The following is a 23,624-nucleotide window of genomic DNA, read 5'->3' as shown; positions in this document are numbered from 1 at the left end:
TGCAGTGCCAGCCCTCCACGGACACCGTACTCGCTAGGCCTCTGGTGGTAGCACTAGAGCTACATGAAGCATTCCTGCCTGATGTTGGTGGCCCATGTCACTGTAGACACCCCCCTCTGCATCCACCCTGCAGTGCCTCTGTTGTAAATAGAAAGTCCATGAGCCAGGTATACAAACCAGGATAGCTTTATTCAGGCTTAATTCCAGGGTAAGTTAGGTAGAAGAAGAGAAGTAGATGGAAGAATAACGCCACCAGGAACAGCCTCCCTGCTGCTCAGTCTGCATCCACCAACTGACTCTTTCACACATAACCAAGCACCCAAGCATTCCATGACATCATCACACATTCCAGCACACATTCTGGTCGAGCAGTAGGGAAGACGTAGCTAGGGAAGAGGAATGGCAACAGGTAAGTTATAACAGCCACCCACGCCCGTCCTCCCTGGGCACCCTTCTCACCCGACCTCTGGTGGTAGCACTGGAGCCATATGAAGCATTCCTGCCTGATGGTGGTTTCCCATGTCACCATGGACAGCCCCCACTGCATCCACCCTGCAGTGCCAACCCAAGTATTAAGAGGAGTATTAAGTTACTTCTGCCCCAGCAGATGTCTCTAAATGTACTACATGTCCAGACTTAAAAGAGAAAAGATGTAAGCACAATTGAATTATTCCTGTGAAGCTGTGCAGGATTAATTTTGCTGCACTCATCAAGTAGCACTATAAGTGATGAATACCATATTTCAAAGTTGCATCTAATTTTCCCTTTAACTTTCACCACGAAAATACCAAAATGTCTACCATAGTGCTTTATGGCCATGGTTTTCTATGCTGGTGAGTGCTCTCAATTAAGTCATTCTGTGCCCAAAGCCTGCGGTATATTTCTATTCTTTTGTGGTGAGCTCTGTTTTTAAGTTTAAAGTTCTGGCCACCCTGCCTTCCACTGTTCCACAAGGAGACTGGGAAAGGAGAGAAGGGAATAAAGTCACTTCATTGTACAAGGGAAGCATAAGGAGAATTAATCAATCTGGTTTCTTGTAGAGCACGACTACTCACCCGTTAAGATCTTAAGGTGCTGTGTCGGGGGGAGGAGATCTGCGGTTCAGTCGAAGAGCCAGGTCTTGAGGTCCCATTGTAGAGGTTGCTCATGTCGGCTGTGGGTTCGTCGGTGAGTGGGAGAATCAGTTGGGTGTCATTGGCGGAGGTTACGCTGGTGAGTCTGTGGTTTCTGACGATGGCTACAAGCTGGGCCATGTAGATGTTGAATAGGTTGGGGCTCAGGGAGGACCCCTGAGGCACTTTGCAGCTGATCTCTTTGGGGTCTGAGTAGAACGGTGGAAGTCTGACTCTCTGTGTTCAGATGGTGAGGAACGAGTTGATCCATTCTAGTGCTTTGCCGCGGATGCTGGCGTCGTGGAGTCTTGTGCAGATGGTGTGGTGGGAGACGGTGTTGGATGTGGCTGAAAGGTCCAGGAGGGCGAGGGCTGCAGTTTAGCCTCAGTTGAGAGGGGTGCGGATGCCGTCTGTAGTGGCAAGGAGTGCGATCTTGGTTTTGTGGTTGATTCTGAAGCCCGATGGGGAGATGTCCAGGATTTGTTTGTTTCGATTAACTCAGAGAGTTGGGATTTGATGGCCTTCTCAATGACTTTGGCTGGGAATGAGAGCAGAGAGATGGGTCTGTAGTTCTTGAGGTTTGTCGGGTTGGCAGAGGGTTTCTTCAGCAGGCGGTTGATCTCTGAAGTTTCTAGTCTTCAGAGAAGGTGGCGGACTCGATGGAGCAGATGATGGTGCAGCAGAGTTTGGGGGTGATGGAGGTGCCAACACTGAAGATGTGGTGAGGGCAGGAATCTAAGGGGGCTATGGAGTGGATGCTTTCATGGTACTGAGGGTGTCGTCAGAGGTGAGGGTAGTCCAGTTGGGCATGGTCTGCTGGGGTCTGGAGCCATTGGGTGCAGTGGTTGCAGGGGGAGGATGGATCTTGGGTTGAGAAGCTGTTGTAGATCTCCTTGGTCTTGTGGTGGAAGACAGTGGCGAGGTTGTCGCAGAGGTCTTGGTAGGGGGAGGGGTCTGCTTTCTTCGTGCTGGGTTTGGCAAATTCTTTGACGACGGTGAAGAGTTCTTTTCTGTTGTGTCCATTGGCATTGATTAGTTCCTATATGGCAGTTTTTTTTGTTGTTCTGATGTGATGGTGGTCCTTCAATCAATCAGGGGGTTTAAAGCATGCTACTCAGCCGTGATGGTCTCAAGGCGTTGGTCGGAGGGGGATGCAGCTCCAGTTCAGACAAAGAGCCAGGTCTTGAGGCTCCTCCTGAAGGTGTGCAGAGTGAGGGAGTGTCTGGTGTTGACTGAGTGCTCATTCCAGGCCTAGGCTGCGATGTAGGAGGAGGCTCTTCCACCTGCTCTGGTTCTTCGAATGCAGAGGGTTTCTGCTAGTGCGAGGTCGGCAAAGCGGAGGGTACGTGGAAGGAGACTTTCGTTGAGGTATTTGGGTCCGCTGTTGTTGAAGGATTTGTAGGCATGGGTGAGTAGCTTGAAGGTTACTCTCTTCTCAACGGGGAGCCAGTGGAGGTCTTGCACGTGTTGGGTGGTTTGCTCCTGTCTTAGGGTGCCAAGGACGAGCCTGGCCGTCTGCTTGTTATGAGTGCGTGTGTGATGGCCTTTCTTGCCTCGGGTGGGGGGGGAGTCACTTGAAGGTCTTGCAGAGGGTGTAGAAACAGGTGGAGGCGACTGCGTTGATCTGTGGGGTCATGGTGAGAGAGAAGTCGAGCATGATGCCAAGATTTTCGGACGTGGTCTGTGGGGGTTGGGTGTGCCACCAGGAGTTGTCCCACGCATAGGGGAGGGTCCAAGGACTAGGACTTCTGTCTTCTCTGAGTTCAGTTTCAGACAGCTGCTGCTCATCCAAGCTGCAAAGTCTTTCATTGCTTCATGGAAGCTGAGTTTGGTTGTTTCAGAGTCCTTCGTGAGGGAGGGGATGAGCTGGGTGTCATCGGCGAAAGGATACAATGCTGAGTCCATGCTGTCTGCCGATAGCGGTAAGGAGGGCAATGTAGATGTTAAAGAATGTGGGACTGAGAGAAGATCCTTGTGGTACTCCGCAGTTGATCTCTGTGGTTTCTGAGAGGAAAGGTTGGAGTCTGATCCTTTGGTCTCTGTCAACGAGGAAGGAGTGGAGCCAGTTGAGGGCGGTTTCGGTATTCCGGTGCCGTGGAGCCTGGCTGCTAGGGTGAGCTGGCTAGGCACTATGAGGTTTTGGAAAGAGGGATACAGAGAGAAGAATGGGCTTTGTGATGAGAGCGGACGGAAAGAGGGGAATTCCTTCTCTGTGGAGGTTGCATTACTAGCCACATTGTGCAGTCCTGTGGTATAGAATGGATGCACTCACCTCAGTTTAAATATGGTTATGGTCTGGTTCTCTGGCACCAGCGGGACCAATGGAAAACCGAGCAGTCCTTGTAACAAATATAGGCTGTACTCCAAAGAACTATAGGAATGGGATTCTACTGTGAGCTCACTGGTTTGCCTAATACCTTGTTTTAGGCTTTGACTTTATGGAGGTAGAAAGCTTATGCATTTAATACTCTCGATGTTTGTTTGAATGTACTGGAAACTCTTATGATGTACACTATAAATTAGCTTGTCCATTCCCCACTTTATTTTGAAAAAAGAACAGAACATTTTATTATTTTAACTTACCTAACGCAACGCAGTAGGTATAAAATAAACGGTAGCTAGATAAAAATAACCTGTCTATAGGGTTACTGAATTTCTCTAAATCAAGACATTCTAGTGAACTAAGAAAATTTGCAATATAATCTCAGACGTGGCCCAGGCTCTGCCTGTCTGCTTATTATAGAAAGTTTAGCCTCTTTTGCAGGAATCGCTTCTCCTTGGGCACCCTACACCACAGTGGGCAAAGGGAACTGCCTTGGAGACGCTTCCAAGTTCTTGGGATGGTGGTCTTTGTGATTCCTTTGAGCTACAGGTTTGTAAGGTGCTTTTTGACCTCCTACAGGTTGTACTGGTGCTTAATTCTCATACAATCTGCTGGCAAGGCTTCCTGAAAAAAACTTGTTTTCTGCATTTTTTATAAACAGAAAAGATTGTCTTCACTTGAGAAAATTCTAAAGGTGGCTGACATATGCTGGTTGTCTTATGTTTAACAGCATAAAACGTGTGGGTCATTTGGTAACTGAAATAGCACTTTATCTGTTTTGTGAGATTTTTACACTTTTAGGATTATTTTATTCTTTTGAATGTTGTCACTGCAGATGTCCTCATTGGGTGGGCAATACGTGTGAGATTCAGTTTTGCTATCACTGTGATATTGGTGAAATACAGACTTCCTGTATCAATGTATCGCTGGGTAAGCTCTAACACTAACCAATTAACTGTGCAATGCTGACATTCTTTTCTGCCTGCCTGAGACATATTGTTTCAAACCAGTGCCTAACATAATGTTAAAAGCACAAAACTCATTTAGTCTGGTTTTGTCCACTGGATTCTCAACTCCAGTTAGGCTCTGGCGGCCCTGCTGAGTAATTCACAAATGCTAGAGCTGGAACTACAGATCAGTTATAAGGTCAGTCTTAAAGGGCAGTACATCCTTTGAACGATCCCATGTTTAGCACAAAATGAGAATATTAACTTTCCCTGCACCACCCATTCCCTTTATGTCCATTGCTTCATCCCTGCAAGATGTCTCTGAGGGTTCATAGAAAACTCACTGATCTGTAGACATAACTTCCTGGTTCATGCCAATGGTAGTCTCTTTTTTCTATTCTAGGGTTCTCTATCTAAGTCTAAAACATGTCTCATTTACTCCAGGTTGTTTATTAAAGTGTAGGAGGATACTCTTTATATTTTTTAGTAACAGTATTTCTGACTTTCAGTCATTATCCATGTATATTTATGTATTGTTTTCTTTTCTGCAGGATTCATAGATGTACATTTCCAGTTGGATGCAGTGAAAAGCCATGGCTCTCCTATGTCGAAACATGAGGCGGTCCCACTCTATTATAATAGTGGGTCAACCGTTGACTAAACTTAGAGTGAGCACGTTTCCTTCCCGAAACCCAAAACATCATGGAAGGAAGCGTCTCGCGGCTGCTTCCACTGGACAACCATCATTGAGGGAGACGCTCAAAGTCCTGTACACCAGCTCTGCACAAAGAGTGTCTGCAACGGCTAAAAGTTGGTGGGACAGATACGAAGAATTTGTTGGCTTAGTTGAAGTCCGAGAAGCACAAGGAAAGGTGGCTGAGGTAAATAGTTTCCACGAATAAATGTTTTCTATTGATGACTATACTTTTAGGTACCCACGTTACTAAAGTCCTTGAAGACTATTCTTCTTGCTTATCCCATTTTTCATCTTCCCACGCAGGGCAATTTGTCAACATTCAATCTTTGTTTAATTTTTTCCTAAATCATGTGCATGTACCTTTTCACATTCTGTTAACCTTCCGCTATTTTTGTATACCATATACAGAAGACTTTTCACACTTGCTCACAGTTTTGTGCTCTACACCCTCTTCCAGTTTCACTTCACAAAACACCGAATTAGTCTTGGAAGAAACACTTCACAAATTTCAATAATGACAGACCTATGTCTCAAACATACATCTCACTCCTACATGAACAGGAGAGCCACCCACTTCTTGCTGCATAGATCTGCATTGCTAAAGATCAACTGCTATATGTCATCGTCCCGCCCCCGCCAACCCCCACCCCTTTTCCATCTTTCAAGGCACTAGTCGGGGGAGATGAGCAGTTATTTGCCATAATGTCTTTAAGCAAATACAGCAGCCCAATTGTTTATCCCTCATTTTATTTATCATTTGAACAAGTTGTAGTAAAATGTAAAACTGACCAGGCTTTTCAAGCATTAGAGCTGTTATCTGCCAATCTCACAATTTCACTAGTATATTCAAAGAATTTCAGCAATTATGAAAGACCTTCAGACATTAGGCAAGAGCATTAGCTGGAGACCGTGTAGACCTCGGACAGACGGAGATTTCCCCGCGGCCTACCCACAAAGAGGGTCATCTGATTGAACCTATGCTTCATTCCAATCCCCTCTCCTCCCTTTTGACCCTGTGCTTGTCTCCATATCCTGTCATACCACTACCCAATCAACATGCTTCTCCAATAGTGAACGTCACATACGCCCTAAATTGGAAATTATGGTCTGTGTCCAAGATGATGCATCTCATTGCTGAGTCCTAGCTAGAGGCCGTCATGCTTCCAGTCAGCGTCTGTTTGAAATGGTGCTTACTGGCTGACTGACTGAACCATTTGTAAAGCGCTCTTATGCCGAGGCGTCTTGGCGCTATGGGACACAAGGTAAGACAGAGATAAATTAAGGTAACTGGAAGAGCCAGGTCTTCAAGGCCCTTCTGAACCTGGCTAGGTTCTTTTCTGCGCACAGTGTGGTAGGCAGACTGTTCCATTGCTTGGGGGCCTGGTAGGAAAAGGATCTACCGCCCCAACGGCTCTTTTTATTCTAGGAGTTTGAATTAAGTCAAGGGAACCAGATCTTAAAGTACGTACCGGCGTGTAGCGGGGAAGAAGACCGGAAAGCTGCCTAGAAGAGTTGCCATAAAGAGATTTGTGAACCAGGCACATGACCTTAAATTGAATTCTACGCCTGATGGGGAGCCAATGTAGTTCTCGAATAGCTTTTGAGGTGGGATGTCTTTTTGGAAGGTCAAGCAGGACTCTAGCCGCAGTGTTCTGTATTGATTGGAGCCTAGCGAGCTGTGTTTCACCTGCTCCTATGTACAGGGCGTTACAATAGGCCACCCTGGACATTACCAACGCTCCCACCACAGTTTTCCTAAGGGAAAAAGGCAGATAGGGCAGAATTTTCCTAAGAATTTTCAAAGTGAAAAAGCAAGCCGAGGTGACCTGACTAATTTGAGCTGTACAGGAGAGATCTTTGTCCATTGTGAAGCCCAGGTTTCTAACTTTGGTAGCCGGCGCGGGCAAGTGCCAGCCTCTGGGGGCCACCATAGGGAGCTCCAAATCGAAGGTTTTTGGCCGAACTCAATCACCTCGGTCTTCTCGGTGTTGAGCTTTAAAAAGTGTAAATTCATCGAATTCATTACATCTGACAGACAGTTTCTAAAACTGGCTGCCGTGGTTTCCACCGACTGAGCAAGGGATACAGCCAGTTGTGTATCATCGGCGTATGAAGCCAAATGCAGGCCATGCGATTTAACCAAAACCGCAAGGGGGGTAACATAAAGATTAAAAAGCATAGGTGACAAGGCGGATCCTTGAGGGACCCCACATGGGAGATGGAACTCATCTGATTGAAGGCCCCCCCAGTGGATCTGGTGGGTGCGGGCGTTTAAGAAGGACTCGAGAAGGGCTAGGGCAGTATTCGTAATTCCCAGCGTCCGCAGTCTGTTCACAAGGACCCTATGGTTAACAGTGTCAAACGCCGCCGTTAGATCCAATAGGATCAACGCGGCTCTTCCCCCATCATCCATGGTCCTACGGATGTTTTCAGTGGCTATAATCAGGGCAGATTCGGTGGAGTGATTGGCTCTGAAGCCATGTTGTGTAGGGTCCAGTAGATGGTTAATCTGTAGATGTTTTGTGAGCTCCTGATTCATAGCATGCTTAAGCATTTTAGCTGGAAGGGGCAAACAGGAGATTGGGCGGTAATGTTTGTTTTCGGTCGGGTCCAATGACTCCTTTTTAAGAATAGGTCTGATGCATGCTTTTCTCCAGCTACTGGGAAAAAGTCCGGAACTTAGAATAATATTAAGGAGCGGGGAAAGAGCGGAGCTGATTGGTTCCGGGACTGTATGTAGTACATAGGGAGGACAGGGATCGATTGGAGATCCAGATTTGGTCTGTAAGAGAAGGGTGGTAACCTGAGTATTATTTAACAGTGAGAATTGGGAGAGTTCAGCGGTAACATATTTACATTCTTATTGTGTCTCATGAAGAGTAAGATGCTGCAAATGGTATGCCCTAAAAGCCCACATGAATTCCAGGACTTATCTTGTTTTTGTTACAAATGGGGGTGGGGTCGCACACTACTCACACACCGGCGGTGTCGCCCCTAAGGACTCTGGTCAATGTAGTAAAGTGTTCGCGATGCATCATCTTTCGATCTTCTGCTATCTTCGCTGTCTTCGCCATCCCTGGACACGTGTTTCGGGGTATTACCCCTCATCAGCAGGGATAGGCCGTGTACTGGGGTTGCCGATGGCTGCCGATATCTGCCAGGTATAGTACCACTCAGGCGCGAAGGTGCGGGATCCCAGGCTCGTCAGCCCGCTGCTCAAGGGAGCTTTAAAGTTACAAATGGGGGTGGGGTCGCACACTACTCACACACCGGCGGTGTCGCCCCTAAGGACTCTGGTCAATGTAGTAAAGTGTTCGCGATGCATCATCTTTCGATCTTCTGCTATCTTCCCTGTCTTCGCCATCCCTGGACACGTGTTTCGGGGTATTACCCCTCATCAGCAGGGATAGGCCGTGTACTGGGGTTGCCGATGGCTGCCGATATCTGCCAGGTATAGTACCACTCAGGCGCGTAGGTGCGGGATCCCAGGCTCGTCAGCCCGCTGTTTTTGTGATGTTGAGAAGTATACTGACATTAATGAAACTGTGCAAAATTAAATTGACGGCACTGCCCTAAATGAGGCGAGTTAAAAGCAGGGAAAGCTGAGGCCTCCCTTACAGACACCGGTGCAAATAGGAGCGTTTAGGTGTTTATCGAAAACGTTTGAGAGGAGATATTGAACTGATTGTTGTGATGGCACCTGAGACTTATTTTTTGCATTGGGTCTGGGACTCGCAAAGAAAACAAATGTAATTGTTTAATATTGATTTGTCCTTTTCTTTAGCTGGAAATTGATGTTTGCTAAATAGGTTTATTTATGCAATGGCATTGAAAGTAAATGTGGTATAATGATTCATGTTACATATATCAACAGTACGCATTTATGACCGGAATTCAAAGGTCAAATTCCATTTTAGTACCACAGCACAGTGAAAAGGACTCGTGAAAAACAGCTTAGTGTCTCCTTGATTGTATGTTGCAATGCCTTTAAAGTGGGATACCACCACAAGGCCTCCTCGGAGTGATGTGTGCCTTGCTTAACTCATTTAACCTTTCACAGCCTGATTTATTTCAGTATCATCTTTTTAAAAAATACAGCTCACTAAAAAAATAACCCGGAATAAATCATATATGCAGATGCGGAACATGTAATTTACTCTTTATTGTCTATCTCATACGGTCAGACAACAAGACATTTTTTGGCATGTGACTTCTGAGTTTGAGCAGGTACTCTGCGTCAAAACATCTATAATTGAACCCGAGCTGGGAGTTTATCTACCCATCAGTTTGAAGACTTTGGCTTGACCATTCAGGCCATTTCTAGCTGTTTTGAACCCTTCAGTAAACTCTGCCTCACACAGTGCAAGATGGGATTCAACTGCGCCCCTCTGGAGCCTGGCGCGATCCCAGTGATGACAGTCCACGAGAGATCATAAGCGTGATGTCTTTCTGTATAGTGAACGGCTAGTGGTCCCCCTGATGTTCTGCATCGCATTCTTGATCTGTGCTGTTTAATCCTGTTTTTTCACTCGTGTTGTCGGACTTATATAATATGAATTACATGGGTAAGTGAGGCGCTGGATGACATTTTCAGTATTAAAGTTCGAAAGTCAACTCTGTATGATTGGGATTCAGTTTATTAAGACCCCTTTTTTTGCCAGTTAACGTACTCGCACAGCGGGACCAACATATAAAGTATCCTTGTACAGGTGGTAAAGCTAACATGGACTTCAAGTAGAACTTACTTTTGTTGAGATGCCGTACAGCTCGCCCAAGAAATCGATGATTATTCTTTCCTTTTTTAAATGCAAAAATAGAATTCAAATTCTTCAGCAATTTCCATTTCTTCCTGATACTTTTTTATAGCCGTATTGGCTCATGGGCTGTAGGTAATGAGACAGGTCAGGGGAGTATTACTATCTTTTTTGGCTCGTGAAGCCTCCCATACTAGTGTACCTCAATTGTTTATGTACAGCCTTGACAAGTCTTTTTTACAATACTCTTTCCATAAGTCTGCTCCGCAAAATGTCTGAATTCCTCATGTGTACGATTCTTTTGTATTTGGAGAAACCGGCCGTATGGCAAAATCTCCTTGAGTGAGAACGAACTTGGAAAATTTAGTAATGAACTTTTATCAGTGAGTTTAGTATATAAAGTCACTGAAAGATGGGTTATTACTTTTCATCCATAATCCTAGAAAATTTAGTTTCTTTTTATCGGAGTGCATGGTAAATTAATAAACTGAGCAATGGTTTAACCTTATATAGAACTCATTCAATGATTCATAGGTACCTTTTAAAGAGTGATTACATCACCTATATATTATACCATTGTGTAATGTGGTTTCTGAATGGGTTATCTGGATTGTATATCCATCTATACTCAAATTATGCCATAAAAACATTTACTATCTCTGGAGCAAAGCTACTCGACTTGCCAACCTCTTGATTTGCAATTATGTGCCTGATTTGAACATAAAATACTTTTCTCGAGGCAGATGTTCTCTAGTTGCCTGAGGGATTCCTTCGGTACGGCCTGTGGAGCCTCTCTTTTATTAAGAATGTCCTCTGTCAAGCTAAAGCCTCCTCTCGAGAGTTATTCATGTAGAGTGGGAGTCTCCAACTTTTCTGTAGAGAGCTACTTCTGATCAGGGAAAATCACCATGAGCTACTCGCGCAGTCTTACCAGACACACCCAGCTTGATTGACTTTAAGGATAATGTCCATAGAGCCGGATACTGCTGTTTGGAAAAAAATGTGTTGACTAGGGACTCCACATCTTCAACCACGCAGACTCCATCATAGCACCACACCTCCGAGATGTCATCAACTGCTCCCTCAACTCCGCCACCTTCCCGGAAAGCTGGAAACACGCAGAACTCAGCGCCCTTCTGAAAAAACCCACAGCTGACCCCACCGAACTCAAAAACTAACGCCCCATCTCGCTTCTTCCATTCCCGGCCAAAGTCATCGAGAAAGCTGTCAACAACCAGCTCGCCACCTTCCTCGAAACCAACAAATCCCTCGACTCCTCACAGTCCGGCTTCCGAGCCAAACACAGCACTGAGACCGCACTTATCGCAGCAACAGACGACATTCGAACTTTACTGGACAATGCCCTCATCCTCCTCGACCTCTCCGCTGCCTTCGACACAGTCTGTCATAGCACCCTTCTACAGCGCCTCAGAAACGTCGGAATCCAAGGAAAAGCACTGGAATGGATCACCTCGTTCCTCACCGGAAGAACCCAGAGAGTCCGCCTCCCACCATTCAAGTCAGAGGCCTCTGAAGTCATCTGCGGCGTGCCACAAGGATCGTCACTCAGCCCCACCCTCTTCAACGTATACATGAGCCCCCTTGCGGCCATCGCTCGCCAACACAATCTCAACATCATGTTCTACGCTGACGATACTCAACTGATCCTCTCACTCACCAAAGACCCTAACACCGCCAAAACCAACTTACACGAAGGAATGAAAGAAGTAGCCGAGTGGATGAAGCACAGCCGTCTGAAACTGAACTCAGACAAAACAGAAGTCCTCATCTTAGGCAACTCCCCCTCCGCCTGGGATGACTCTTGGTGGCCAGAGGCCCTTGGAAAAGCACCCATCCCGACGGACCACGCACGGAACCTGGGCGTCATCCTGGACTCCTCACTCTCGATGACCAGACAAGTCAATGCCGTTTCATCATCTTGCTTCAACATTCTTCGCATGCTCAAAAAAACATTTCGCTGGATCCCCACCGGAACTAGAAAAACGGTCACCCACACACTGGTAACGAGCCGCCTGGACTACGGAAACACCCTATACGCCGGTACCACCGCAAAACTCCAGAAAAAACTCCAACGCATCCAGAACGCTTCAGCCAGGCTCATACTAGACATCCCGCGTAAAGACCACATCTCTGGTCACCTGAAAAACCTCCACTGGCTCCCCGTAAATAAGAGGATTACTTTCCGCCTCCTAACCCACGCACACAAAGCACTTTACGAACTTGGACCCGAATGCCTCAACACACGACTGTCCTTCTACACCCCCTCCCGCCAACTACGATCCTCCAACCAAGCCCTTGCCACTGTACCTCGCATCAACAAAACCACCATGGGAGGTAGATCCTTCTCCTACCTGGCAGCTAAAACCTGGAACTCACTTCCCACTCACCTTTGCCTTACCCAGAACCACCTAGCATTCAGAAAGCAACTTAAAACTTGGATATTCGACAAGTAATTCCCCACCCTTCCTCAAGCGCCTTGAGACCCTATGGGTATGTAGCGCGCTATATAAATCTCTTGACTTGACTTGACTTGACTTGACTATGACAGGGCTGACGTGTGTCAATGAGAGTGTGGTCTTTGGGGATGTATCAACATGTGTGTGTATGAATGGGATATATGTGTATGAGTGATAGCCTGTGTCGTATGTACTTGTGGCACTGTTACATGTATAACACAAACCTAGAATTTTTTTTTAAATGGTAGAAATTTAAAGTGCAGAAAAGTCTTCTGCAAAGCAATCTTCAGAATGAGGAAACTGTATCTGCACTTTAAATTTCTCCCATTTAAAAGAATTCAAAAACATCATTTATTTCTCATACTCCACTATTGAGTTGACAAGAACTTTTTTTCTAAAGAGTTATTAAATAAGCACCGAATTGCTTCAGTTGTTCACTTATTTGCCCCAGCCTGTGTCATGCATCTGACTGAGCACTGCTCATCATCAGAACCTGCTGTCTGCAGCCTGGTGATGATAATGTAAAATGAGAACAACCTTCCCTCGAGTTTGAAAGGAAAATGTGACCCTGTGCTTATTTGAAAATGAACTCAAGGCCGTGAGCTACTCTGAAGGTGTCTAGCTATCGACTGGCTGGAGACACCTGATGTGGAGAGACTCTGTGTCAAAACTGACTCTAGATGTCGGGGTTCATGGGAATATTTGCCAATGTAGATCTTAGTTTTCAGCACAAATGGCTTTAGAAAATGATATTTATATTAAGATATAGGATTCTAGATTGACCAGCACCCTGAAATTATAGGTTTCTCTGAGTTGGAAATATTTTTTATGGATTTTAGGTAGCTCCATATACATACGAAATTCAAATTTCTTAGGACACGGTCGTCTTGTGTGACTCATTCTACAGGGAACGGGCACTGGTATCTGCGAGGCCCGTAGTTTACTTCAAGTCACCCCCAAGAAGGGGCAGAACATAAGCTTCTCAGTGCATATGTCACTCTCTGATAATGCATGTGACCGATTGGGTAAATGTGGGAAAACCAGTGGTGTGAACACCAAACGATCGCCCTGTGATCGGGAGTAGTCTGTGCTACAAGACCCAATCTGCTCTTGCCTCTCCTTGTTAAGCGCTTATTGCAGGGTGGGTGTCTCTCTTGCATGGGAATAATGTTGAGTGACAGATTTAGTTTTTAATCTTGAAGCATCCTTCAGGCAACTGGCTGGCTATTGTTTTCTAATCTTTGATGGCTTCTCCCGGCCATGCAGTGGCCCTCATGAGATCTTTGCCGGTTATTATGCCGTCCTACGAAGATACGCTTTAGAAAGTCCATGCCAGGATTTATGGGTGAATAAGTGGTGACCTGAAACCTGCCCAGTACTACGATTAAGAATTCTCTGAGACATTTCTATAAATTAATTTGTTGCAGGACTACTCCTGTATACACCATGTCTCAGGCGGATTGTGCCCTTTGAGTTTTTACTTCATCAAACATATTGTTTATCATCACTGATTGGTTGGATACTCGAGCCCTGACGAAGTTCTTTTTTGGCACAATTGGGAACGAAACGCGTTGGCTGTGTGCCGGTTTTAAAGACTGATTGAATAAAAGAAGCATTTTTTGGAATTACTGCTTACGTGACTGACTTTGCCACGAGTGCACCTTCCGGCTTTTCTTGAAATCCCTCATGAGATCAGTTCATAGCCACTGAGCGAAGCAGCTCATTCAAAGAGTGAAGGTTCTCACCTCAGTGGGCAGTTTTCTCCCTTTTCTTCTGAAAAAAGGCATGCTTTTTTTTTGTCAGTCCTGGACTATAGTCCCAAATTCTTTGGGGGGACTGGTAAACTTCCTATCTCTGGTTCAGTCCTTTTCTGTGTACTGGTGTACGTAGCGCCTTGCAATTGAGAGGTGATCTTGCATAAGGCACAGGCCCACTTTTATGCACAAACAATGGCGGTTGGGCCCAAAGCAGCAGACCTCTTTGTATGAGGGCGGCCCGTAGGATAGCCGCACAACTATACACCAGCGGTCACCAACTGGCGTCTGTGTGATGCCTTGGATATGGTTTTAGAAGTCACCCATGTTAAGGAAAGTTCTACTTTGGGTATTTTTCATATGAGAGATTGCATGTCAGTTTGTGATGATTTTACATACCAAATTCCATCACATTCCAAACTGTGGCAACTGTGTGATTCGCGATTTGATATTTTTTTTAATTGAGTTTGCAAGATTAATATTTATAATGTTGTAAGTATCACGAGTTGTGTGCTGCCCGTTTGTCAAGTGCTCTCAACTTGGCCCTTGTCAGGAGGTAGAAATCGATGCTATGTTAACGACAATACAATACAATGTGCTAATGGTGCGAAGCTTTCTGTGTAACTCAAAATACACAACAACAACCTTCTGAAATCCGGAATTGCACAATATATTTGCATGAGATGCATTATGCATGACCAAGTGTAACCCTTGTGCGTGGCTAAATCACTAACCTTGTGCTCTCACAAGTAGCCTGCTACCAGTTCACAAAGCACTTCAGTTGCCTCGTCAGGGGCAGAAAGCATAATAAAGATGCATACTTTATGGTCCAAACCATATGCATATTTTGTGTGCAAAGTTTGCCGGAACCATTCATTTTATTGTTCTCCTAAAAGCAGTATTTGTCGGGTACGTGAGCGATGCACCTAGTTTTTCAGCTTCAATGAAAACGCACCCCATCCCTTGTCTTATATTAAAACTAATCACAGCCCCACCTTTGGTTTGAGCTGTTGGAATATGTGTCCCCCATGTGCGAGGAAAGAGAGCAAGAGAAGGCAGATCAGCTCAGAAAGCAAGGCTGCCGTTAACAACTTGAAGCCTTTGTGATTGCAGTCAGTACAAAGAATCTGCTCCGGTCCCTTGTTTGGTGTAAGGGGCACATCTCATGCTCTTAATCATGTTGTTTGTTCAACAAAGCAAGAGGTCTTTTTAGCTGCATAGAAGCCCTTAGGATATTTGATGTAACATTTCTAACGGAAGAGGTAGGCAGAATGAATGGGATAGAGTTCAATTCATAAACACCTTGTGATGAGACGTGACCACCCGCTCTTGCAGTTATCCCGCCGTCTTTGGCATGGCAGCGCCACTGACTTCCAGTTGCAGGACATCTGAGTGCCATGTCGTCTAGTGGCAGCCTACCTCCATATGCATGGGTTTCAGGTGCTCCTCAAAGAGCAGGTTCTTTGGCATAACTCAGGTATTTTTTTAAAGCTTTGTGGTCAGTCCTCCAATGGATACTTTTCTGCATTTTAACTCCTTGAACTTTAATTAAAAGTTTCTCAGGGCAAGACAACCTATTCGAGTTCTGCTCAATGCGTTTCCTAGCGCTCTGTTCTTGCACATGGCATCCTCATTTCAAATTAAATTGGTGATGTTTTGGGGGAAAACGCATGATGCGACATGGGTATGCCCAAGTGTATAGCGATGTACACCATAAGCATCCAGTGGTAATCCCAGTGGTATGTTTAAGTGGCCTCCACAACAGCGCATTCTTACTTATACCGTCGTGGTCGGTCCTGCTTTGAACTTAGACAGTTTAATCCAGTCTTTCTGTTGCCCTCTTCTCTAATGTTCCATTATTTTAAAAGGTTGTTCATTAACACAGAAATCCTTTTACATAAACCCAATGTTATTTCAGCATCACTTCCTGAGAGCGTGAAACCAATAATGTGATAAGACGCTGTGGAGCCTGCACTTTTAGCCGATATGTGTTTATCAGATTGCAAACAAACCCGCGTAACAGGGATAGAGGTTGAAATTGGATCGATCTACCTTCAGGAAGACAACATCAAATGTTATGTTGTTTTAAAATTATTTATAAATCGAACGTACACCAATTAGTTTCATGGCGCTAACTATAGGAGTGATCAGAGTCCTGGATGGTTAATCAGATGTATTAATAAACAGCCATGTTTTAGGTTAATCCCATGTCTGGATAAACAACCATATTTTGAGGAGTTTCCTGAATCTCAGGAGATTTGTGCAGGATCTGATGTGATGAGGCAAGGCATTCCGGAACCGAGGGGCCAGCACCACGAATCAGCTGCCAACTAACCGCTTTGATTTATAGTACGTGGAGACCAACATGTTAGTGTGGGCTGATCACAGATTACGGGTAGGTGTGTATCTCTGAATGATATTGGACAAAATTCTGGGCAAGTGCCATGTAACGATTTGAAATGCCCAATAGAGTTATCACTGTGGTGGCTCCTGTGAATACATGAGATCTGGACTTTGCTTTCACTGAAGCTCTAAACTCCTCACTTCCATGTGCTTTTTTCTGAGGGTGATTTCTTAAATGTTTTATTTTTTATTCTTTAATGTTTTTTTACTTAGTAACTAAAAAGGAAGACATCTCTATCTAAGTGCTTCCAGTTCTCAGAGATGCGATACTCTTGCACAGAGAGGTTCATTCTGGTCACGTATAGATGTCGGGCCTAGAGTTCTATTCTTTCATGCGAGGTTTTAACCACCGTACCAAGACCCTGATTTAGAGCTGGTTGGAAATGGAAAGCCCTTACATTTCTTGAAGAAATCCTAAATCTCTAAAAGAATCCGATGGTGACCTTTCCTCCACCAATTTATTTCTATGATGGAGAGTTTACAACCCAGTAGGTGTATTAATCTGTGCAATTTTTTTGAGTTATGTAGCATATATTGGCTGTGGTTATCGCTGATTCAGTAACTCATCCAAAGACACATTTTGTTTGAGCCTCTGATTGGTTCAAAGACTAATTCATTTTTTATCAGGACCCAATGATCAGTTGACATGAATTGCCTGTCAGACGAAAAGGCTGAAAGCAGCAGAACTGAATGGTGCTTCTTGGCCTGGCAACCATTGTATGCGAGCTTACCCCTGGGAACATGCTCCTATTTGTTAGTCTGAAGAATAATACTGCATACAGCATGCATACATGTCCTTTGAATTATTTTCTCTTCCGTTTCACCCACCTCTCGTTCCTTTTTTACGTTTTCAGGCCGAGAAAGACTTCATGGTGGCCCGAGCTCTTGTTCGAGACATTCGTGATGTTGTTGAGTTCCAACAAGAAAAACTGAAGGAGCTTCGGGGTCAGCTCGAGAGGGTGCCCAGGGAAGATGTTCACTTCTTGGAGCTGGCAACCCAGGAACACAAACTGTTGCAGGTAAAGGACGAACGCCAGGATGTGTTGCTTTCATCGATGCTGTGATAGACCCATATTCTTGTGGATTACATATTTTAAAATATCCCACAAACATCCAGTATTAACTTGAAGCTGGTGGTAATTCCAGCACACCATGTAGTCGGAAATCATGGCAGGTTTAGTATGAATGGAAGGTGCTTTGAGTTATTGTGTCGCTGTATGAGAATGTCCATAAGTTGACTTTACACCTGCTGAATGGATGGACACTTTACAAGCTCGGTGCACATTTTGTAATTAAAGTTCTTCGAGCATACTCTTGGCATACGCGCATCAAGTTAACGTTCTCTGCCATTCACTTATAATAATCATACAACGCAGTCATTAAGCAACGTCTCTTCATATGCACCTGCATCTACTTCACACACATGCATGTTTGTGTGCACACATGCTGCACTTGAACACCTTCTACGCACGCCTGGCGTGACATGTTTGTGCAACGGCCACTGCCAGCCACTCGTTCTGATATCGAGCGGGATGCTGCTGAATATACCAGTACTTTCATTTGCATAAATATGTAGGATGATGCACATTAATAATTTAATTATCCTATATAAAGCAACCAAAAATATGAAACTGATCATTTAAAATATCTTTCCCCAATGCCCAAAACATCCACCCAGCCTTGTCCATGAGCCACATGCATTGAACGATTGCCCATTCTGAAGCTTGTGCGCTTCTATATCGCTACACCGAATGTAGGCTGTTTGCTTGTGTATACTGACGGGTTGTTGAGTGCAGCATTCAGAACCTAGACGAGCACTCGCACACCTTTTGCTGTTAAGATGTAATCTAATGTCATCCTACTCTCCTTCAGCAATTTGGCCTTGTGCATCTAACTGATCTACCACTAAAGATGAGGTGGTGGAATTAGTAATCTATTGATTTCTACATATGGTCTTGCTTCGTTCAAAACAACAGTTTTAGGAAGAAAATAGTCTAGTTCAAGTTGAAGCAGCTTCCGTAACCCATCTTCTCTATAAGAGTGGTTGCCAAAGTGTCTGTGGGGTTGACATATCCCGGATAACAGGTCTCCGTCCAGGGGCAACCATAGTTAGGCTCCGGATCCACAAATGAAAAGTGCATAGCCCCCTTGCTGACGACTCTTATGAAACAACTGCCCAGTGGTAAGACTGAATTTATAAGGGAGTGATTTGAAAGGAATGTTTCACTTTTTACAATGAAAACAAGAGATATTCTCTTTACTTTGCTCACAGATGAATCCTGGGTAACTCGGTGCAAGACGAGTCGCGTCAGGACTGCTCCCCCCAAAGAATTGTTGAACTTTTCAAGGCCCTGATAAGGAGTGTGGGGAATCCTGGTGCTCTCTGGCAGTCGTTGCCCGTGGTAGACTAGATCAAGGCAATCGTTGATATCACCTACAGGTGCACCAATCAAGAGTATTGGTTCAGTACAGCTAGGCCTTGATCTATTCCCCATTCCACAGCGAGGCCACGCCCCTTCCGGTCCTTTCCCTATGAGATAAAATGTGTATCTTCCGGAAGCGCAGCGGACGAGCGCAGCGGGAGCACCGTTTGCGCGCCGAAGGCGCACCAAAGGGAAGCCCGTTTGCGCCTGGCCGGGCCCTGGGCCCTCAGACTCTGGAGGAGTGACTACCTACACACCCGACCTATTACGGTCCTTGCGTCCACCTGCTAAACACACCTGCGAAACTCTATCTAACTATAGGGATAACAGTATCGCATGTCGTGCATGTAACTTCCATCTCGATACCCCGCAATTATGTGGCCAGCGACCTAGACCCAAAGACCACAAGACAACTCGCTCTTGGCTACTTGGCAGTCTCAGCTGCAGGTTGCTCTGTAAACACAAAAGGGACCTTTTCGACCTTTTGTCCGACAACTCCCTTGACGCCCTCTTTCTTACCGAGACGTGGCTACATGCTAGTTCTGGCCCAGACATCGCCGAAGCCCTACCGTCCAATTATGCCATCATTCGTCAGGACCGAATTTCCGGTAGCGGAGGCGGGATTGCAGTCATTTTTAGGAAAACGCTGCAATGCTTTCTGGAGCCTATTCATCTTCCAGCAAGTGAGGCGGCTCTCTTCAAACTTCAACTTCACCCGACCTTCACTTTTACTGGCCTTCTGATTTACCGCCCGCCTGGCCCCACTCTTCCTTGGGCCACCCAACTAGTGGACTGGATTGCCTCGGTAAGGGTGAACTATAACCATCTATCCATTCTTGGAGATCTAAACATTCATTTTGATGATCCTGCTAACAAACCAGGCACAAACTTAATTCATGACCTTGCCGCCATGAATCTCATCTTATGGAACTCAGGTCCTACTCACAAAAAGGGATACCTTTTGGACCCCATTTTTTCCAGCCTCCTCCAGCTACAGTGCCAGCAGGCTCTGCCCTTAGATTGGTCAGACCATTTTCTAATAAAATTCCATCTGGGAGACCACTTAGCCGTCAGCCCTTCCAGTGGGACCACTAAGTCCTTCAAAAGAAACTGGAAAAATCTGGACATTAATCGCCTCATGTCCACGCTAAGCCTGACTATTCCTGAGGAATCTTTAAACACCGGAGACATCGAATTGGCAGCCACCAACATCAATAAATGGCTCCTAGATGCCTTAGACACCTGCTTGCCCCTAGCCCACAAAAAAAACACTTCCCACAATCCACCTGCCCCGTGGTATAACGAGCACTTGAAAGCCTCTAAATCTAAATGTAAACGACTAGAACGCCTGTGGAGGAAGGACTACTCCCCGGCGGCCAGTTTACACTACAAAAGTGAGCTCAAGCTCTACCATAAAGCCTGCAAGAATGCAAGATCTAACTACGTTACCAAATCCATATCTGAAGCTACTAACAAATCAAAAATTCTTTTCAATCTTGTAAAAGAGCTTGCAGGCGCAAATACTTCTTCCAAACCTCCTCCCCTTAATAGCTTTCAGTGTGAGGAACTGGCAAAATATTTCACTTCCAAGATCGAGAACATTCATCAAGACATAACAACACAACAGCAAGCCCAATCTACAAGTACGCAAAACCTCAGATCCAATACAGATGTCATCCTGGTCCAACCTCATCTGCCCCACATGCTACTTACTTCGTGGCCCGAGATAGACGTCCAAGGTCTACGGGACATCCTAGGGAAGGTCAAATCTGGGTCGCCAGTTGACCCTCTCCCGATCTCTATACTTAGACTCTTGGACACTCCTCTCCTTGCCGTGCTAAGCCAAATCTTAAACCTATCCCTTTCCACGGCCACGGTCCCGTCATCTTGGAAACATGCCATGGTCTCCCCCCTCCTTAAGAAACCAGCGGCCGACCCCAAGATCTTGGCAAATTTTCGTCCAATATCCCTCCTGCCTGCACTCTCCAAAATCTTGGAAAAGCATGTCCATGAACATCTCACCAAGTTCACTGAGGCAAACAACATTCTGCACCCCTCCCAATCTGGTTTCCGCACGGGATTCTCGACGGAAACCACATTACTTGGAGTTGTGGAAAATCTTCGACATCTGGTCGATATGGGAAACACTGCCGCGCTGATCCTTCTAGACCTCAGCGCGGCGTTTGACACCATCTCCCATAATACACTGCTCGCTTCCCTCTCCAATATAGGCATAAGAGGAAAGGCATTAGATTGGATAGCATCTTTTCTGATGCTCAGGACATTCCAAATCTCCTCCAGTAATGCGGCATCTAAGGTCCATTTTTCTCCGCACGGGATTCCACAGGGATCTGTATTAAGCCCCCTGCTTTTTAACCTCTATGCAGCCCCGTTGGCCCAGATTGCTGAATCTGCAGGTCTCATCATGTACACATATGCTGATGACTCCCAAATCGTCTTCTCTCTTTCAAATGATAACCAAGATATTCCCTCACGCCTTCAGGCAGGCCTTAGGAATATTTCATCTTGGATGAACAAAAACATGCTCAAACTCAATGGCAGTAAAACCGAAGTACTGATAGTAGGCCCCGACCAGAACCTCTGGAATTCCAGACACTGGCCATCTGAAATGGGCCCCCTGCCAATACCATCGCACCAGGTCCGTAATTTGGGCTTTATCTTTGACAGAGAACTAACCATGGAGCCCCAGGTGAACGCTCTCTCAGCCACCTGTTTTACAATCTTAAGATGGCTCAGAAAGATCATATGGATGCTCCCTGGCGACACTCAAAAGACAGTGATCAATGCATTAATTACCTCCCGCCTGGACTACGGGAATGTCCTTTATCTGGGGGCATCTCAGTCAGTCATGAGGCGCCTCCAACTGGTACAGAATGCGGCAGCTAGGCTGCTCTGTAAATGCAACAGGAGAGATCGTATGTCGAGCCGCCTAAAGGCACTCCACTGGCTAAAGGTCGACAACAGGGTCAAATTTAAGACTCTCAGCCTCATGCACAGGATAAAGTGGGGCAAGGCTCCCAAATATCTTCAGACCCTTGTGCACACCTACATGCCTGCCCGATGCCTGAGATCTGCCACCCAGGGTCTCTTCTGCGTCCCTAAAACACGCCGGGCAAGGATGGGAGGCAGATCTTTCTCCCTCCTCGGCCCAAAACTCTGGAATTCCCTTCCCCAACCACTCCGTCTTGAAAACAGGTATTCTTACTTTTGCAAAGCCATCAAGACCTGGCTTTTTAACCAGTGACCGCTTCTGGCCTCCCATTCATAACCCTTTCCTATCCCTCTAGTTCAATGTTCTGCTTAGCGCCGGGAAGCCCTTTCTGGGTATCTGTCGCGCTCTATAAGCCCAATTAATAAATAAATATATATCCCACCACCAACCAGACCCTCAAGGCAGTGGAAAAGAGCAGACCAGGCCACAACGGTTCTGGCAGAGGGCTGCTTACCTCAACGGAGGTGGTATCAATGGGAGGCTGTGGGGGCAGCATTGGGTGGTGGAGGGGGAGCAGGCAGTGAGGGTGGGCATAAGGCTTAGTCCACTGGCCGATGGATCTTAGCAGCAGAGGCAGTCCCAGCAGGGAATCCGGGTCCAAGGCCAGGGTCCGGTCCAGAAGCAGAAACAGGAACACTGTTGTCTCTCGGAGGAAGAGTTCGCTTGCCACAGCACAACATTTAACAGCTATTTTATTGATGAACAGAATCTGTTAGGTCCCACACCAGCGGCACTGCAGTGTGGTCTTCCTTAACTCCACGCGTATCAACACCCAAGCACCAGGCTAGAGTGCATGGCAGGCCTTAATTGGATACCCAGCTAAGGTTGCTTGAATCGGAGTACAGAGACTGGAGCGGCATCGCTGTGAGGGACCATAGTGCTAGTGGGAGGGCATCGGGCCATATCAATTGGGTTTCTGAGCATATTTTTTCTATCTTCTTCTTAGGGGTGCTATTGGTCCTCTCTACTTTGCCGCCTCTTTGTGGATGATGGGCACAATGGCAATGCTGGTTTATCACCATCACACTAGAGCCTTGCAAACTGCAATACTACTGACATAGAGGGTGTTTCACAGACACTTGAGATCTAGTTTGGTACTCTGAACCAATAACTTAGGTATTGTATTGGCATGCGGACAGGCACGGGGGTTCACTTCCACCCATCCTGAAAACATACAGACAATTACCAAAACATAATGGGTAGATAGCACATCTTGCCGTCTGGAGGAAATTCATTTGAGTATGCAAAAAGGGGCATCAAGTGGGATGGTGAGCAGCTGGGTGGTCTTAATACCCGTGCAGGCTGTATGGGATAGACTGTTGGCGCAGGAATTGCACTAGCTCTGGGCTGTAGAAGAAAAGATGGGTGCATACCATATGGTTGAAGCAGCACGCACAATACTCTCTCTCCATACCTCACTGTATCTTTCACATTTCTGCTTGATCCAAACACTTTCTGTGGCTAGCTCCTGCAACTGAGACACATTTTTCAATGAAGGCATTGGAAATTAACTAATTCTCACAAAATGCATAGCAACCACTTTTCCCTGTAAGGTGCTTGCGCACCCATTGCCCCTCGAGCACGCAGTGTGGTGTGTGAAGCGCCTAGAGCGGCATGTAAGTTCATCAGGAAGTGTCTCCTGCACTTGCTGCATTTCTTTGGTTAAAAGGGTGCAGCTGCGGGGCAGATTGTAGGCCTTTATAAAAGTATTCATGTTAATC

At 45.8% G+C, this 23,624-nt stretch overlaps 1 protein-coding gene across 1 annotated transcript in view; it reads left to right on the top strand.

The window, feature by feature from the left end:
• Positions 1-23,624, top strand: part of CCDC51 (coiled-coil domain containing 51) — a 37,481-nt gene that overhangs the window by 2,085 nt on the left and 11,772 nt on the right. The window contains exons 2-3 of the mRNA XM_078661871.1: positions 4,934-5,263; positions 17,322-17,486. Of these exons, the coding sequence (XP_078517997.1) occupies positions 4,976-5,263; positions 17,322-17,486 (453 nt within the window). The 5' untranslated portion in view covers positions 4,934-4,975. The remainder of the gene's footprint in view (positions 1-4,933; positions 5,264-17,321; positions 17,487-23,624) is intronic.

The sequence above is a fragment of the Lissotriton helveticus genome, chromosome 9, assembly GCF_964261635.1.
Source record: "Lissotriton helveticus chromosome 9, aLisHel1.1, whole genome shotgun sequence".
Taxonomy (NCBI): Eukaryota; Metazoa; Chordata; class Amphibia; order Caudata; family Salamandridae; genus Lissotriton; species Lissotriton helveticus.
This window is presented reverse-complemented; position numbering and strand designations above follow the sequence as displayed.